General features: G+C 50.7%; 1 protein-coding gene across 6 annotated transcripts in view; it reads right to left on the reverse strand.

Moving 5' to 3' along the window:
• Positions 1–4,679: 4,679 nt before the first annotated feature.
• The window catches only part of ATE1 (arginyltransferase 1), a 52,427-nt gene continuing 39,461 nt past the window's right edge, over positions 4,680–17,645 (reverse strand). For 5 of the 6 annotated variants that reach the window (XM_070432012.1, XM_070432011.1, XM_070432013.1 and 2 more), the window contains 2 exons: positions 15,443–15,563; positions 4,680–8,499 (listed from right to left, as the gene is read on the reverse strand). In XM_070432012.1, coding sequence (XP_070288113.1) covers positions 8,321–8,499; positions 15,443–15,563 — 300 coding nt within the window. In that variant the 3' untranslated portion in view covers positions 4,680–8,320. Of the gene's footprint in view, positions 8,500–12,093; positions 12,162–15,442; positions 15,564–17,645 lie in introns of those variants that run through there. The other variant, XM_070432014.1, reaches the window with a different exon arrangement.

Consider the following 17,645-nt stretch of genomic DNA (forward strand, 5'->3'; position numbering starts at 1 on the left):
GAGCTGAAGAAGATGTAACGGCAACGGACTAACACTCGCCGACTGTGTTCAACACGTTAAGTACGTTTAATTCACTCACACACACACTCACACACACTCACACACACACCCCTAATTGGCCACCTTCAAAGAATAAGGAGCAAATTTATTATCATGAAAACTGGTAAGTGAAAGGACTGCACACATATCCTTCATTTCCTGTGTGACCAGAGGAACAGGTTGCAATGCATTTAAACCACTTTCTCTGTTTCAACCCGAAAGTTCCTATGAAACTTAGGAAGAAACTCATTGGCTACCTTTGAAATATGCTAGGAGATCAAGTCCTTATTTCGAAAATCGCTAAATAAAGAGCAAGAATGAGGAACTGATCTGGCTTCTCTACGTGCACTGTACTTTGGGGGCAAAAGTTGAGGGTAAGTTCTCTTTATGAGTAACAAGTCAAGACAGAATACAATGAGCATGTCCCCATCTCCAACCCCGGATTAAAATATGGGTCCAGGCAGTGACCACAATGGCTGTGAATATGGAACAAGAGAAACGACGTTTGGACTCTCTGTAGACCACACCATCATCATTAAAAAATTGAACTTGGCCCGGCCAGCATGGCTCAGTGGATAGAGCATCCGCGTACAAACTGAAGGTTCCCGGGTTGGATTCCAGTCAAGGGTACATGCAGGGTTGCAGGCTCGATCCCCGGTGTGGGGCATGCAGGAGGCAACCAGTCAATGATTCTCTCTCATCATTGATCTCTCTCTCTCTTTCTCCCCCACCCCTTCCTCTCCAAAATCAATAAAAGTACAAGGTTTTAAGATGAGGAGGAATTGGAAACCCAGGCCCCACTGACCGGACCCCTTCCCATGGGCGATGCCCAGCGAGTGTGGGGTTCCCACAGGAGCCCCTCAGCCGAGGAAGACGTGACCTGCTGGGGGGCGGTTGCGAGCAGTCGTATCAAAAGCGAGGCCGCCCTCTAGGGCCAGATGCCTGAGGATTTTACTAGCAACACAAAATACCAGCAATCAGAACAAAAGAAACACTCCCGGCTCAACCTTTATCTTTATAGGGTGTGGCAGGAGCCGGGAGGTCTGGGTCGCGGGGCCTCCTGGGGAACTTGGTCTTGATTGAAATGGTCCGACACCGGCTCTTACTGTGCTCTCTCTCCCTTCGAAATGGGGTGGAAAGTCTGATAAACAGCCCAGACCTGCCACTCGCGACTCCCATGCCCTTTGTGCCCCGGAAGCCAAAGTGAGACCCGCGACTTCCGCCGAGATGCCCGGGTCCGGCACCGCACGGGCTGGAAACGCCGGGCCACGCAGAACACAGGCCCGGTCGGGCCAGTAGCGAAGTCTCCAGGGGGAAACGGTCTGACAGAACCTATGACACTAGGTTCGCTGCGTGGACCTCATCGTCCCTCTTGGAAGAGGTGGGTCTGGCCCTGGGAACGGACACTGGCTCCTGTGCAGGCCCCCCGAGCGGGCGCTCGCAGCCAGAACGTGGGTCCTGGGCAGCTCGGGAAGTCACCAGAACCAGGACCAAGGGAAGGGCCAGCAGTGGGGTCCTCGCAGTGGGCGCGGCCTCCTGAGCACCCTGGCCCAGCACCTGGTGTGACCTCGCGGGCACGAACCTGTGGGGGGAAGGGGCCGGCACAACGGGGGAGGGAGACCCCCGGAGGTCAGGAACCAGGAAGGAAAAGGCTGCGGTGGTTTCAGGAGGGAGATGTAGGGGGAAAGGTGGAAGAAGCTGGGCTGGCCAGGCGGGTTCGTTCCTTCAGCCGGGATGGGTCGCTGTGATGTGGGACCCGGAGAGGGACCGATGAGGAGGGCGACGTCAAGGAGGTGGGGGTGGGGGGTGAGGGGGGGGGATGGGGACGGGAGGCTGCCGAAGGCTTTCTCAATAAGCCAATCCGAGGTGCCACCGTCCCGCACCAGCCCAGCCAGTCTGGACGTGGAGAACAAGGTAGGGGAGGCGGGGATGCTGTGTGGGGCCCGGGTCCAACCCCAAAGTCATTAATCGATACAGGACGCTACATATCTGTAATTTCCTCTCACCACTGTCTTAGATGCAGAGGGGAGAATTAATTCAAAGACAACCCAAATCTGAAAAAAATAAAACAATCAAAGACATGCCCAATGGACAAGAGAATCCGTATCAAAAACACCGGCCAAGATGGGCCAAAGGAAAGCTCGCTCCTCTCTCCCCGTGGGGTTGTCAGAAGTTTAAGAAGAGGGTGAGCCGGTCTCCTTCTGCCCCCTGGTGGCTCCGGGGAGACTAACCGAAAGGGCAGGACAGGGACAGCGGACGTGTCTCCACTGCACTCAGGGCCACCTGAGCAGCTCGCTCCCCACGATGAAGACGACTCACTCTCCCGCCACAGCTCGCTTCTGCCCAGGTCGCCAGCGGGTGCCAGGCAAGCAGGCGGCTCTGCCCACCTCTGGCCACAGGAGCGCGGGTGCTGGGACTGAGCCCTGTGCTCTGGGCTCTGGAACCACCGCTGGTCGCTGCTGTGAGCACAGGGCTTCCGACGACCCCAGGAAACAGCTCGGCCGGCCTCCGTGTCCAATGGTGCTGCCCGGGGCCGGGCACACAGCTCACACAACAGAGCTCACTTATTACCAACATACAGAGTCTTTATTTATTTTTATTTTTGGGTTAAAAGCTACAAATCTATTTCCCAGTCTCATCGTCCCCACTGCCCCAAGGCAGCATCCCACAGCCCTAGGTCAGGCGCCCCCTCCCGTCAATCTGAAGGGCGCTGGTTTCCCACCTACTGGGCAGTGGACAGTGCGCTGCGCTCCCGCTGTGGGGAGGCAGGACTTTTCCAAACAAGGCTGAGCCCCGGTGTTTACTGAGATCGTTATGCTTAGGCCTCAGCGTCCTTGCTTACAGGACACCGCAGGCGCACGTGTCTTCGCAAGGATGCTTGCCCTGCTCGTAGTATTAATAGTTACTTTTAGTTCAAGCTGTTGTTACAATAAAAGCCTAAGGAGGCAGGCGAAGTTGGGCTGTTTGGTTTCTCAAGCCAGGCAGTCCCTTAGCCTCTTTCACAGAAACGTGTCGGAGTAACCATTCCCCCGTCGCTCAGGGTCTGCCGGTCAGCCCCGCAACCTGTGACTTCGGGGCAAGCCGAGGGGATGATGTAAGGCCTCCGCGTGGGAGGAGGACGCAGGAGAAAGAAATGTGGGAGCAACTCGCGGACAAGATGGAGCAGCCACTGGGCCCTGGGTGCAGCTATAACCGCCATGACAGACGCTGGTGTCCCAGGCCTCCACTGTCTAGTTTTCTCTCAAAATAAACAGAAACGCACAGAACGATACCCGGCCTCGAAACCTCTCCCTCATGACACAGCGGAGTCTGCGGTGGCACCGAGGGCGGAGGCTCCCCTGGTGCCTGAGAACCTGCCCACATCCTCGTGGAGAGAGAGCCGCTCGGGAGTGCTCGCCCTGTGGGGTCAGACCCCCTCCGCGAGCGGGGACTTCAGATGGATCCAGGTCCAGGCTCTGCAAGACTGGCCCGACGTGGTCAGTGTGCGGACAATGGTCACTGACCCACAGAACCGTCTGAACGACTGTGAACGGGGATGTTCAAATGCCGACATGGTCTCCTATGTGGGAGGCACTGCATGCCTTTAGCTGCTTCCGCAACCCTTCGGCCGGTCATTACCAGCGGCTACGCCTCGCACCTCAGATTACTAGGGTTTGCTGTATGTTTGCGTGTATGTATGTATTATTAGGGTTTGCTGCATGTATGTATGCATGTATTTATTCTCACTCAAGGATATTTTTCCCCCATTGATTTTTAGAGAGAATGGAAGGGAGGGTGAGAGACAGGGAGAAAGAAACATTGATGTGAGAGAAACACACGGTTTGGTTTCCTCCTGCCCATGCCCCAGCCTGAGCCAGGGATCGAGCCTGCAACCGAGGTATGTGCCCTTGACCAGAATCACATCCGTGACCCTTGAGGCCTCGGGCTGACACTCTAACCACTGAGCCAAACCAGCCAGGGCTACCTCAAGCTTCACAGACAGACATGTTCTAACTGGAAACGTTAGGGGTGAGCAACCTGTAAGAACAGCAGTGTGGGTCTGCCTCCCAGATGTTCAGTTGAGGGACAGGGAGTGTGGGGCAGAGCTGTACAAGTCACATCCCTGCGGGACCCTGAGGGCACAGACAAGTCCTCCTGCTCACTGACCACTGGCGGCCAGGGAGCGGAATGCGGAGCGAGGGCATCCCCGAGTCTTTTTCTAACCCTCACCGGAGGGTATTTTCCCACTGACTTTAGAGAGAGTGGGAGGGAGAGGGAGACAGAAACACTGATGTGAGAGAGACACTTCGATTGGCTGCCTCCCGCATGCCCCCGACCAGGGCTGGGGAGGAGCCTGTAACCGAGGTACGTGCTCTTGACTGAAATCGAGCCTCAGGCCCTTCAGTCCGCAGGCTGACGCTCTATCCACTGAGCCACACCGGCCAGGGCATCACCAAGTCTTGCAGAGAACTGACAAAAACGGTGAAGCCAGTCAATTACAGCCCTGCTACCCACACGGGGTAACGTCCACGCCCCGTCTCAAAAGAGAAGACACAGCGGGACAGTGTGCGGCCTCGGAGGTGACATTCTTTCCTCACTCACTGCATCTTCACAATGTCCTCAGACGCTCCACTGCATCAAATAAGGAGTAACGCACAGTATACATGGCATGACTCCATTTTTATTTAAAGCCCCAGGCTGCACACGTGCAGGCGGAACACTTGACAGGGTGGCGCCCCGTGAAGGGGCGGTGCTTAGGGTCGGGACTGTAAGCGACTCCATGGTCTTCGGTGCACTTTTCTGTCGTTGCAAAGAAGAAAAACAGTGAAGCTATTTCTATTCTGGAAAAAATGTCCGTGGGAATTGTAACTGATATTTGAATAACTTGGAAAATTGGATTCGTTTTACCATAAACTCACCAGGAAAGACTCACACTTGTAAATGTGTTCCATAGACACACTGTGGACTGTTACAAGTAGCTGAAGCAGACTGCTTTATCGATATTTAGGAAAACTTCTCTGTAAACTAAATCTTTACAGAGAATTACATCCGAGTTTGTAACAAATCTTTCACTGCAAGTCCCTGTGGGTAACACAGGTCCGTCCCCGATGTGCCTGTGGAACCCAGTTCTTGCTGGAGGAGACACTTCCTCTTCTTTTTCCCGAGGAAGGAGCCCAGGTTCCTCTGGCTGAAGTGACTAGTGACCGGGAAGCCACTGACCGAAAATCCATGTCACGACGCTTCAGCCGATGCTTCTCTCTGCTCTCCACACGTTCACGCAGGTGAAGGGAACTCCAGGGGTTAGCAGAGGAGCACACGTGTCTTTTCTGTATCGACCAGCAGGAGCCTCTGCGGACAGAAGCAGCTTTATTGTCTCCACTCAAGCGTTACCCATCGGCTGCTCAGAAGGAACAGACGAGAGCAAAAACGTAACGTGCACGCCAGCCGTCCGGCCTCACTGATCTCTTCTGGGACAAGAGGACACGTCTGAACAACTTCTAACAACCATTTCCCAATTACACCCACTGTATTGCCCTTTCTTTAAGGTTAGAAAAAGACAGACACGTTTTAGGTAACTGGTCATCATATTCTTTTTCACCTTTATTCACACTGAAATAATAGAAAGCCAATAAAATCAAACCATACATCCTTCAAAACCTGAAAAGGTTCACTTACATAATAGATTCCACTATGTCGAGCAACCATACACAAGCGATATTCTGAAAAATAGATTAAAAATAGGATAAGCTTGTTTGAAAGGGAAAATGAACAGTAATTTCTTATCCAATTTTAATCAAGTGATTACATATTTATCTAATAGGCTCTATATTTTAGAATATAAGAAGTGCTCAGATTATACTTTGTAAAAATAAGAGAACAAAAGTTTCAATAGAACAGAACTAATTTAAGTAACGATGGTCATATGGGGAACCTCTACCTTCTGCCCCAAGACAGAAAGGTGGGTGTGACCAGAGCTGCCAGCTTGGAAAGGTTCTGTCTCTAGAGGAAGCCAGGACATGAGATGATTTCCCAGCTGGACTGTGTGTCAACTGACACGGCAGCCACTGCCCTTGACTGCCCCTCCCTTCCAGCCACCAGCAGCAGTAGCAGACGCAGAGGAACACATGCCTGGCTTTTCAAGAAAACTGCTATCTGTTCTCAAAAACAAACAAAAAACCCAACACGTGACTTGAGCAACCGAGCCAATCTTCATGCCGACCCTCTGGGGCCTCCCTGAGCCACCAGGGCCCCGGCAGGGTCAGCCCAGGTCCCGGCAGGCGGACCAGCGGCCTCCCTGAAGGAGCCTCCTGCGGGAAAAACCAGCTTGTGCTGAGCCAAGCTGTCTCCTCACTGATACTCAGTGCGATCCTTGCCAACACCATTCTACACGCCAACTACTCAGAGGGAGGCAGCCGACGCCCAGACCTGGCATCCGAGTGCCCAGAGCACCAAGGACCGCCCTGCCGATCACACCTTCCGATCCCACCTGAGAACGTCCACCTACAGAGCCCACAACTTGAGAAAAGAGCATGTAGACGGAATCCGATTTATGTTAACATAACATATAAGTGTACACGACTAATCTTTCTCTGTATGGCAGGATTTCTGATTATTTTTACTCTCTTGGTTCTATTTTTCTTAATGTTTTAATTGCTCACAGTATCATTTTCGTAATCATAAGAAAAATTAAGCTACTTTCACTTGAGAGGGCAAGAGAAGCAGCTTTCTATAGATTCTGAAGGCAGCTATAAGCCAGTCAATCGAATGCCCTTGGAGCCTGCTTTGAAGGATTCCAGGAGAACGTGAAATCCCTGCTCTCAGAGGACACGGCTCACTCACCACTATCCCCGGGTGGCCATGTAGCCACACACGGCAGGTGGAACCACACTGAGTGAATACGCTGTTTACCTGGATGTTCAATGTCTAGACATGTGACTTCTGAAACATTGCTTCGTGAGTCTCCCTTCTGCTCTAGCTGCTGGAATGACTGTACAGTGTTTTCTCTAAATTCAGTGCATGTAGAAGAACATGTAAAGGCAGCAGTGAGTCAGATGACTGCACTTTAGAGCACAGTCTCGAAAGGCTCACGCAACACAACACAGACCAAAGGCGGAACGGGGCTGCCGGGACCGAGAGGTCAGCGGAGAGAGCTCGAGAAAACCAGCCGACTTCTTCCAAGCCTCTCCTCTCTCCTCCCGGGATCTGCTTCAGACATGTCAACAGAGACAGGTCAACAGAGAAAACCACCCATCCTCGTGCTTCCACAGCCCGCCTGCCCTCCTTCCCAAGCACAGCCCGCCACCCTGACAGTGGCCACAGGGGCAATTGCTCCAACAAAAGGAAGTGGGAGGGGCAGAGGAGGCTTCACTTCAGTGACCAGCGTCGCATCCCCAGTGACACCCAATCAAAGGGCGAGACACGGAGTTCCACCCTGACCCTAGAGCGGAGGCCACAGCATGAAAGCAGCCGGATAGGAGCTAATTCTCAATCAAGAACCAAAGACGAGTGTCCTCAGTCCAGAGGAATGAGCAGCCAGGGAAGGCAGGAGCCAACATTTTCTTTAGAAACCCCGCTTCCTAAACTTTTAGAAACAGAGCAAATTACATACCTGGGCAAATACACATCGACTGTCCACACTGGGAAATTGAGTGACAGGAGCACTAGCAACAACTTTCCCGGAAGAAATCAGGCCACGCCGGGGGCGAGTGGGACCGTGGGGGTCCACAGACCCAGTGTCAAGACGCCTGTTCCGTCTCACCTGCCCCCCAGCTCCCTTCTGACCCACACGACGTGACGCGCGGCAGGGACTGAACACTGAGAACGAACAGCAGTTCCCTTCTCCGGAGAAGACGTGTTCTAAGCGATGAAACACACCCCCACCTTCTTCCACAAAAACCCGCCGGGGTTTTTGTTTGTTTTTTGGCATAACCTAATGTTTTAAATGGATCTGAGGACACACTCTGCTTTGAATTCTAACAGAACAAACAGGCACAACTGTAATTAAAATTACTTACAATTCACGGGTTAATTTTACTTTCTAAAATATTGACAATAAGAGAAGCTTACCATGTCTTATTCATAAAACAAACTTCTGAAATTATAAACCCCAATTATGGAGCTAGGTCATAACATATTTTTTAAATCTTTACATTAACCATGAGAGTCTCACAAGTACATTGCCACAAAATAGTTTACAAAAGCCATATGATAGTCAAAATAAAAGAGATCTGCGGGCGGACGGGATGCCCCAGCGGCGTGTGGGCGGCACAGGCCCAGCACGCGGGTGCGGCCGGCGAGCGGCTCAGCTCCGGAAGAGCAGCATCCGCTCGGAGCAGGCCTGGCCCACGAGGCTGGCGTACTGCAGCACGGCGGCCTCCTCGCCCGGCTCCCGCTGCTGCTGCTTGAACACGCCGTAAGGCAGGATGGCTTTCTTGTACAGCACCTGCAGCCGGTCGGGGTCCCTGCTGCGACCTTCATCCGCTGCAACAACAAAACACGGATTAAAAAGGCACCGAGCAAACTCCTTTTCCTAACTCAGTCACGCACTGGACAGACGGACAGAAGCGCTGAGATCCCCCTGGGAGCAGAAGGCGCAGGGAGGGCGCACAGCAGGAGGACCCACCTGAGCGGGTTAGACACGCCCGAGGCCCTGCTGAGGGTGCGCTCCTGGCACGTCGGGGAGACAGAATTGTGTGCCATGGAAACACTGTCCCCACATCTTGTCACGGTCTCACCACAATCAGGCGCACAGTCAGGCCTTTCCTGCGCTGCCTGACACGGACGTGCCTCTCCTCGAGCTGGTGCACCCAGGCTGAGGGTCCCCTCTGCGCCAAGCCTTCCGCCCACTTGCCGTCTTGGCGGACCCGGGCGGCCAGGTCAGGGCGATGGGCACCCTGCCCGGGGCAGGGGTCACGGAGAACACGCGGAGCCTGCTGCGGCTGTCACTGTTGGGTCTGCTTTTTCCCAGTGAAGGACCTTCTGGGTGTCAGCAGCACACTGGACGCCAGAGGACAGCCTGGCCTCTGCCTGGGAGCCTGCGGTGAAGAGCTTTCCCTCAGCTCAACAAAAGTAAAACCACCAAGGACTCCGGGTACGTGAGACTTCGTGGAACCACACGGCCATGCCAGCCCCGGACGGCCATGTCTAGAACTTCACATAAAACAGGAGTAACTATCTGTTTACAACAACCTACCTTAGGTTTCCATTTCTGACAGTTGCTCCTAATTCTAAATAATCAGCATTGACTCTTCAACCGACACTGCGTCCTCCACGAGACAGCCACTGGCTGATGAGGATAAATCAAGTTCAGTGTCAGGAGAGACAGAGCACAGAGCCCTGCAGCGTCTGAGAGGCCAGGTCATGCGCTGGCCTCAGGCTACCTGCCTCCATCACCTCGTGAGGAGGCGAAATCAGGCCTTGCAGGCTGACTATGTCCCAGGCCTGCCCAGATACCTGCGATGGGCATGCCAGCCACCCACGGCTTTTCCCAAAGAGGTCACTCAGGCCAGAGCAGACCACATGCCCCCACTGAGCACCAGCCTGCTCTGCGTGGACGGGTGAGGACCAGGGGACCCCAGGACACAGCCAGAGGGTCCTCACACCAGAGCGAAGTCCGGTGCCATTTCCGGTTTCCCCTTGGTCCAGGTGGAAGCATAGCGTGGCAGGAGGTGCCTCCTCAAGGCTGCTCCCATTCCACCCCAGGGCGGGTGTCCCGCCTGCACTCTCCCCTCGCTGCGGGAGCTGGAGCTGGGGGGACAGATGCCAGGACTTCTCCCCAGCGTCTCCCCTCTGCTCCCGGGCTCTGCTTCGGCAGCGACTCCTGCTGCTCTTGATGCTGTCAGGCTCCAGCTTCTGGGGCAGCCCGGCCCCTGGCCCCTTCCTATTCAGCCAGGCGCGCGGCCGGCCTCCTGCTGCTGCCCAGCTCCGGCTGTCCCTCAGTGCCCCTGGGCGCGCATCATACACAAGCACTCCAGTTCCCTGCACCAGACGTTCTCCGTGCTGAACCTGCAGTGGTTCTGCAGCCCTGGCTGGACAGACCAACTTCACAGTGTGTTGTCTCTTATAACTTCCTATCCAACCGAAGCAGAAAAATCCATGTGCTTTACTACAGGAAAACACCTACATCTGCTAGGTCACCGCCTCCCTCCCGGGGGAAGCGACGGCAAAGGAAAAGGCAGCACCTGGTTCCTGCTCTCAGTTTCGTGCACATTAATGCTCACACATTACACCACCTCCCAGCTCTCCACACGCATCACAACCCACACACCTACCCCCACCACCCAGCTCTCCACACGCATCACAACCCACACACCTACCCCCACCACCCAGCTCTCCACACGCATCACAACCCACACACCTACCCCCACCACCCAGCTCTCCACGACGTTACGATTGAATGCACCGCTATGTTTGTGTACATTTTTCTCCACAGCAAATGGTGTCACGTGCAGTCTGTGGTTATGTGTAAGTTTGTTAATTTTATGTCAGATATTTTACAATAGATTTGTGCATATTTTATGATGGTAAATGCACTACTACCTATATACAGTAGTTTATGCATTCATGACATGGCTTTTTCTTAAGTGTTTTTTTGCTATTTCTAAGCTACGTGTTTCATCTGTTTTTTCAAATTGTCACAAATCTCCAAAAAAATTCCCCAATATAATATTTATTTAAGAAAATTCACAGCCTGGCCAATGTGGCTCAGTGCCATCTTATGCCCTGAAAGGTCGCTAGTTTGATTATCGGTCAGGGCACATGCCCAGGTTGCGGGTTAAACCCTGGTTGGGGTGCATACAGGAGGCAGCCGATGTATGTTTCTCTCTCTCCTCTCCTCTCCTCTCCCTCTAAAATCAATAAAAAAACACACCCATATTTAAAACTGCCAGTACTTTAGGAAAAGGGAACAGAGATCAACGAGACATGTAATAAGAGAATAAAAAGAACAATACAATATAAATTTTAAAGTATTTCACTAACCTGAACAACAAATTTCCTGGGAATTAGTCATCTATGAAATTACTGAATACTCAGTAATAAGCACATTATGTTTAAATATCCTTTTAAATTATAAAAGAGTACTTGTTGCAAAACCCAAATAATACAGAAAAAAATAGAAAGTGATGTCAACCCCCATCCATAATCCTCTCCTACCACTCTCCTTGCTCCACCAGACATCTGCCCAAGTTACCAGGTTTAACAATTTCATAAGATGCCTTTAAACATGTAAATTCAGAGTTTCCCATCATATTTTTACCATGCCTTAAATTACAGCCAGAAAATTAAATCAATCGCCTTTTCAATAGGTACATTGTATTAATGTCAGAAACCACTTATTGTTATAGACAAAATAATACATTTCTGTTTTCTGCAGGTTTATAACCACCAGTCATATTTACAATAAAGGCAGGTTCTGATTCTTGGCACACTATACAGAATCAGTTTTAAAACCAGTTTAAAAGCTAAACAAATTTACCAGACACTTAAAATATTAAAAATAAATTAGTTGTTAGGATTTATTTATGAAAGGAGGAAAACTGTCCTAAGTCCTCACAAAACCCTGCGGTAGCCGCCATCATGCCCTTCTGCCTGACACACGTCCTCAGTGCTGGGCGACAAACCTGCACAGCTCACCCCACACCCAGCAGCCCAAGGGACGGCAGATGCTCGAGGACAAGCCACATTGATCCCAGACCAGACTCCGCGTCCACGGCAGGCCCGCCAGCGCCCTGAGCCGGCCGGTGTGTCCCTGCAGAACCCCTCCCCTCCTTCTCTAATGCATCCACTTAACTTCAGGAAACCAACACTGAAGGTAATCCCACAAACCCCGTTTTCTGAGTACGCGCTCCATCGCTAGTGACACAAACACGCCATCCGTTCTATGACGCGTTGATCTTCAAGGAAAACTCGAGAAACAACTGTCTGATTTCCTAGCTTTTTATTCACAGGAGACACGGGTGCTTCAAAGGAAGCGCATCGAGAGCGCAAAGCGCTACTTATCCTCACGGGACGTAACGCACTCACTCTTCAGGGAGATTTGGTAACGTGTAGGCTTTCCCGAAGAATGACGAGAGGTCATCCTCTTCGCTTGGCACTGCGACAGCATTATTACATAACACGACAACCGTTCCTCGTGAAGAGAGCTGCACAGGGGCAGGCACAGCGATGGCAACGACGCTACACATACTTGGGCATGAGTGCGATATAACGGGAGAATGTGGCTGGTAAGACAACTACACGGCAGACCCAACTCAGGAAGCAAACCCAACTATGGAAAGTCCAAAGTCAGGATGAGTCGGACTATTTCCCAGAAGGCGTAACAGCGAGGGTGCACGGACAGGAAGGGCAGGAGCGCACACCCACAATGCACTGCTGCAGGAGACGGTGTCACTTCCATCTCCTGAGCGTGGTTTCTCGAATTTGGACAAATTTCTATTAGTGTCCCAGTAAGTATTTTTTTAAAATAATTTTTAAGAAGAGGTAAGATGTAACTTTGATGCAGAAATTTTTAAATCTACCTGCCCTGGCCAGGCAGCTCAGCTGGTTAGTGTCAGCTGCATACACCAAGGTTTCGGGTTGATCCCCAGTCTGGGCACATACGAGAAACAACCAATGAGTGTGCAAATGAGTGGAGCGACAGGGTGACGTTTCTGTTCCTCTCCTTCTCCCTTCCTCTCTCTCAAATCAATCAATAAAAAGATGTAAACAAAAATATTCAATCTATCCATATCCAACTATCAATTTAAAACAACCTGAAGACTTAAAAATCATTTGAGCTCTAGCTGGTTTGGCTCAGTGGACAGAATGTCGCCCTGCGAACCAAAGGGTCCTGGATTCGATTCTGGTCAAGGGCACGTACTATGTCTGCAGGCTTCCTCCTGGCCCCAGCCCTGGTCAGGGCGCCTGCAGGAGGCAACCCATCGATGTGTTTCTCTTACATCAATGTTTCTATTTTCCCTCTCCCATTCTCTCTAAAAATCAATGGAAAAATGTCCTCGGGTGAGGAGTAACAAAAATAAAATAAATAATCGTTTGAGAAACCTTTGAGATCCTTTCTCTACAGTGGGACCTGAGGTCCTGAACGAAAAACAAAAGGCCTCTTGGTGATTTCTTTAGACTTTTCCAAGCTACTTCAGCTGTCAGCCCCCCACGCCCACTCCAGTACTTTAAAAGCAGGAAATACACCGGGTTTTTATTGTTACCCAGTCTTCCTAGCTGAGAAATAACCATGGAACCTAAATCTCCAGTGTGTGTGGGGGGGGGCGCGCGGGGGGTATTTGTAGAGGAGGGAGGAACAGGTTCCCAGAGGCCTGCAGCCACTCAGGATGGGAAACGTAACCTTTCGTACAGGTGGGCCCTGGTGCACCCGTAGCCACTGCGCTTCCCAGAGACTAGGGTGGCGGCGGTGCCTTCGGTGGGGATCTGACTGCTGGAGGCTGGAGGGGAGCCAGGACCTGGGAGAAAGCACCCGCTGACTGACAGCACTACTCTGCGTCAGCGTCTGGGTCAAGCAGAAGCAACCCTGGCCCCAGAGAGCAGGTTTCTCAGGAACGCCACTTCAATCCCAAACGGCCATGCTGCACAGCACGCACAACATTCCAGCAGAAACTGCACTTTAATTTCCTAAAACCACAGGACATAAGTCTGATTTCAAATAGTGTCTGGACTGTGATATTCAATACTGATAACACTGCATGGTGTTCTCTGGAAAGTTCCAACGACTCCACATGTGGAAAAGGCTCTTCCTTTTCTTCTGTTAAAAATGAGACAACAGGCCCCGAGTGGAGTCCCCTGTGCCCAGCCCGGTCAGCAAACCGAGACTCACTGCCTCGCTTTATCAGGGTCAGCCTCCCCAGGAGCCGGGCCTTACACCGGCCCAGCTGGGATGCCATGGTCAGCACTCCTGAGGTGAACTGCCTGACAGACTCCTGGCAGACCCTGCCACAACCAATCAGCTCTTTGCTGGTGTAACTTCCTTGTCCCGCCCTCTTCTGCCTATAAGCCGTCCACTGTGCACAACTCCTCAGAGCTCCTTGGTGTCTGCTGGTGGGATGCTGCCTGATTTACGAGTCATTGAACACGGCCAGTAAGATCTTTCAGATTTACTGCTGAATTTTGTTAACACTCCGTGGGAACCACACCAGAGTCGCCAGATGCTCAAGGCCATCAGAGTACGAAAGGCTCTTTCTACAGTGCCCGGTGCCAAGGCCACTCTGAGCATGGACTCTTAATCGAGTGTCCAAGGACACAGCAAGCTCAGGGCACACTGCCCTTCTACAACCCAAACATGTCACTACTTTGGTCTCAGTAGTTTAATGCATGTGACTGACCAGCCAGTGTGCTGGAGAGAGAGGCTGGAGAGCCGGGGAGAGAGCTCAGAGGCGGCTACGGTGAGAGGCGGTGGGTGCAGAGGCAGCTGCGGCTGCTCAGATAACAGCTGTGGGGACAGAGGCTACTGCTGCTGGGTGGGAAGATGATTTGTTAACTAGCCGTGGGCAGCCACCTGCTGTATGGGACTTCGCTTTGAAGATCTTTTTGTCTAGTGGCTCCTTGTTAGCAATGGCTACATGGCCACTAGCTCCTACAATGAAGGCTCCCTCATACACCCACAACTTCTCATGGCTTCTCCGTCTACCACCCAGTAGCCAAGAAGGTCCAGCCCCCAGCAGAGGGGCTCGGACCCAACAGTTAGCGTAGCAGGGCAGGATCAGAACCTGTGCCCCCACACTTGGACCAGTCGGCAGGATGGAGCAGTGAGTGCTTCCACCAATGACAGTGAGCACAGGATAGAGGAGGAACCTGGACTGAGTTCCCAACAATTAAGGCCGAGAGCAGGGTTCAAGGAGGAACTGGCTTCCACCACACTTCGCTGCACGATTTAAAAGGGGAGCACCCATGGGGAACACGAGAGAAAATGTGCTGGGCCTTCTGGGCAGGAGGTGCAAGAGGTAGAAAAGGAGAAGCACAGAGATGCAAGAAGAAAGTCAAGAAAGTATCTCAGAACCAAAAGCCATCACGGCCTGTTGCCCAGCTCCACCCCGAAACCCTTCCACAACTTTCCTCAGTCCAACTGGTCAGTATTTCTATCTTGGTGGCTAAGTAATCGGGGGAACAACTCTTACGCACTCTGAGTAAAAGTAACGGGTGCCGGAGTCAGCCCTCAAGCAAGATGTGAAAACGAATCGAATGAGGAACTCGGTCAGCAAGGAGCACCAGCACACGAGTTGTCTGCATTTCTCTGCAAAGCTACTTGTTGTGTGTGTGCATGTGGTCCCTCTTATACACACACACACACACACACACACACTCATGCACACTCTACAATAGACAGAAAGCTCCTGGACCCTGTTAGGAGCCACAGCCCCAGCACATGAATTCTAGGACCAGAGCCACGGCTTCCCGTCGAGCTCTGCTCCACACATACCTGCCTCGGGGTCCTGGTTGAAACGGCAGTACTTGGAGTTCTCCAGGGAAGGCAGGCACTGCTCGATGGGCACCCACACGTACGTCTCAGGACACAGCAAGTCGGAAGGTCTGTAATGACCCTGAGGAGACATGCGGGAAAAGGCATGAGTACCACCACACGCCCTCGTTCCGAGGCTCCGGGGAGGGCTGCACCGCAGGGAAGGAAGGCAGCCGGAGCGGCTCTCCTGTCAGGCTCATTGGCTCTATCAGTGCCTGCGCCCCATCCACAGTCACAGGGCATCCGGGGCCTCTGTGTGACACGGGACCCCCGGGAGGCCTGTGCCAATCTGGAAGATTTGGGTTTCTATTTCTTTTGGGAGAAATAATTGACATATGATTTTTGCTGAGCTGATTGCTAAGAATATCCAGTTTCAAAATCAAGTTGTCTTGTAAATGCTAGTTAATAAGACAGGGAAATTTCTTTTCATGTATGAGAGTATTCTAATTTATATATGAAATGAACTTATTTTCTAAAATAGAATTTCATCATCATCCTTAGTCACAAAATTCTCACTTTGTAGACTCAGTTGACAATTTCATTTCATTCTAATAAATTAAAAGGTACTGTCTTGTCAACATACTTCCACTTCCATGAGCAATCTAAACTAATAAATATAAATAAAGAGAAGTCTAAAAAACATAGAAATTTCAGAGAAACATCTGGGATGTTTCTTTTATCCGATTACATCTTCCCAGATTCCTACAGAAGTACTTCTTACAACTGAACGTACAACTGATGAAAAATGAAAAAGCTTACTATTTATATTATAATGGAAAATTCTCTGTAACAATCCTGAAGAAAGCACTGGAATAACTACCCCTTTTTAAACAAAGTCAAGTGTTAAAAGGTCTACTCTTTGATTATAGTAAATCCAGAAATGCATGATTTCAATTTCAAAAAGGCTTTAACATCTTTTAAAAACTTTTTTTTTTTGGCCTTCATAAGATATATGTAAACCCCTATGTATTCAGGACTATATATGTTTACAAATCTGACATGTAAGAATTCTGAATATTACATTTTTCTTTGCATAAGTTTAAACAACATGCAAAAAAGAAGTTATTTCTTTAATTAAAGTTAAAGAACTTGAGACTGTTATTTTTCTCAGGAAAAAAAAAAAAAGAAAATGAGAGAAAAGTAAAGAAAGGCTTTCATACGATATCCACCCAAGTGAGCGTTCCTGGCTTCTAATTGGAAGCATCTGGGGATGGGCTTGGCCGATGGCAATAAAACTGAGGTTACCAATTCACACCCTGCCATTCTGAGGGAATTTTGTTTTTACAGTTTTCAAATTAAAACCAAACGGACTTTCCTTTGAACTCTGGTCCTGAAGCAAAGCTCTTTATGAGATTTCACTCTCAGGAATACTTCATAAACATTTTGAAAAGTTCGAAGGATTTTGTGAGTATTTGAGAAAAGGATAAAGCAGCAGTTTGTTTTGAAAGTTCAAGTTAAATAAAAATGTAAGAACACAAAAAAGACAATATTGTTTAAATACAGAGAGAGAGAGAGAGAGAAAGAGAGAGAGAGAGAGTAAGAAAGAAAAAAGCACTGAGCAGAAAGAAAGAAAGATTAGAGTCCTCCATCAGGTAAAGCTGACAGGTATCCCATTTTCTACAACAAACCTAGTGGCTTTACTACAACCACTTGCCTACAGAGAAGCTCTGACACTACATAAACAAAACCAGTTGACAACAATCCATTAGAGTGGGCAGCACCTCAGAGAAAGCGGAGAACGGGGTTATGAAACCCAGTCTTTCTTTCCCCTGAAAGACAACACCAGCGGAGCCCTCGGAGGAGCCCCGCGCAGACCCTTGCTCCCTGGCTCCGTCACATAAACAGAGGCTGACTGCGGGCCCCAGGGGGGTGCTTGGGAAGTAACTCGAGCCGCTCTGTTTTCAGAAACGGTGTTCGGACTGCACCCGCTCAGCGGTGAGGTGAGCCGAGATGGGAAGACAAAGGGCCCAAACATCTGCATCCATTTGTGCTCCCCAATTTCTGAAAGCCAGCAGATGCGCTCCATGTGCTGTAGGCTAAGCTTTGAAAACCTAAAAATACATATTTCTTCCTCCAACAAACAGAAGTGATGGAATCCTGTGTTTCTTTAATTAAAATCCAGGGCTGGCAAAGGCTCCAGGACTTACTTGAAAGCTTCCTTAAG

Source organism: Myotis yumanensis, unplaced genomic scaffold (genome assembly GCF_028538775.1).
Source record: "Myotis yumanensis isolate MYYU_CA2020_CCGP unplaced genomic scaffold, mMyoYum1.0.hap1 SCAF_13, whole genome shotgun sequence".
Classification (NCBI taxonomy): Eukaryota; Metazoa; Chordata; class Mammalia; order Chiroptera; family Vespertilionidae; genus Myotis; species Myotis yumanensis.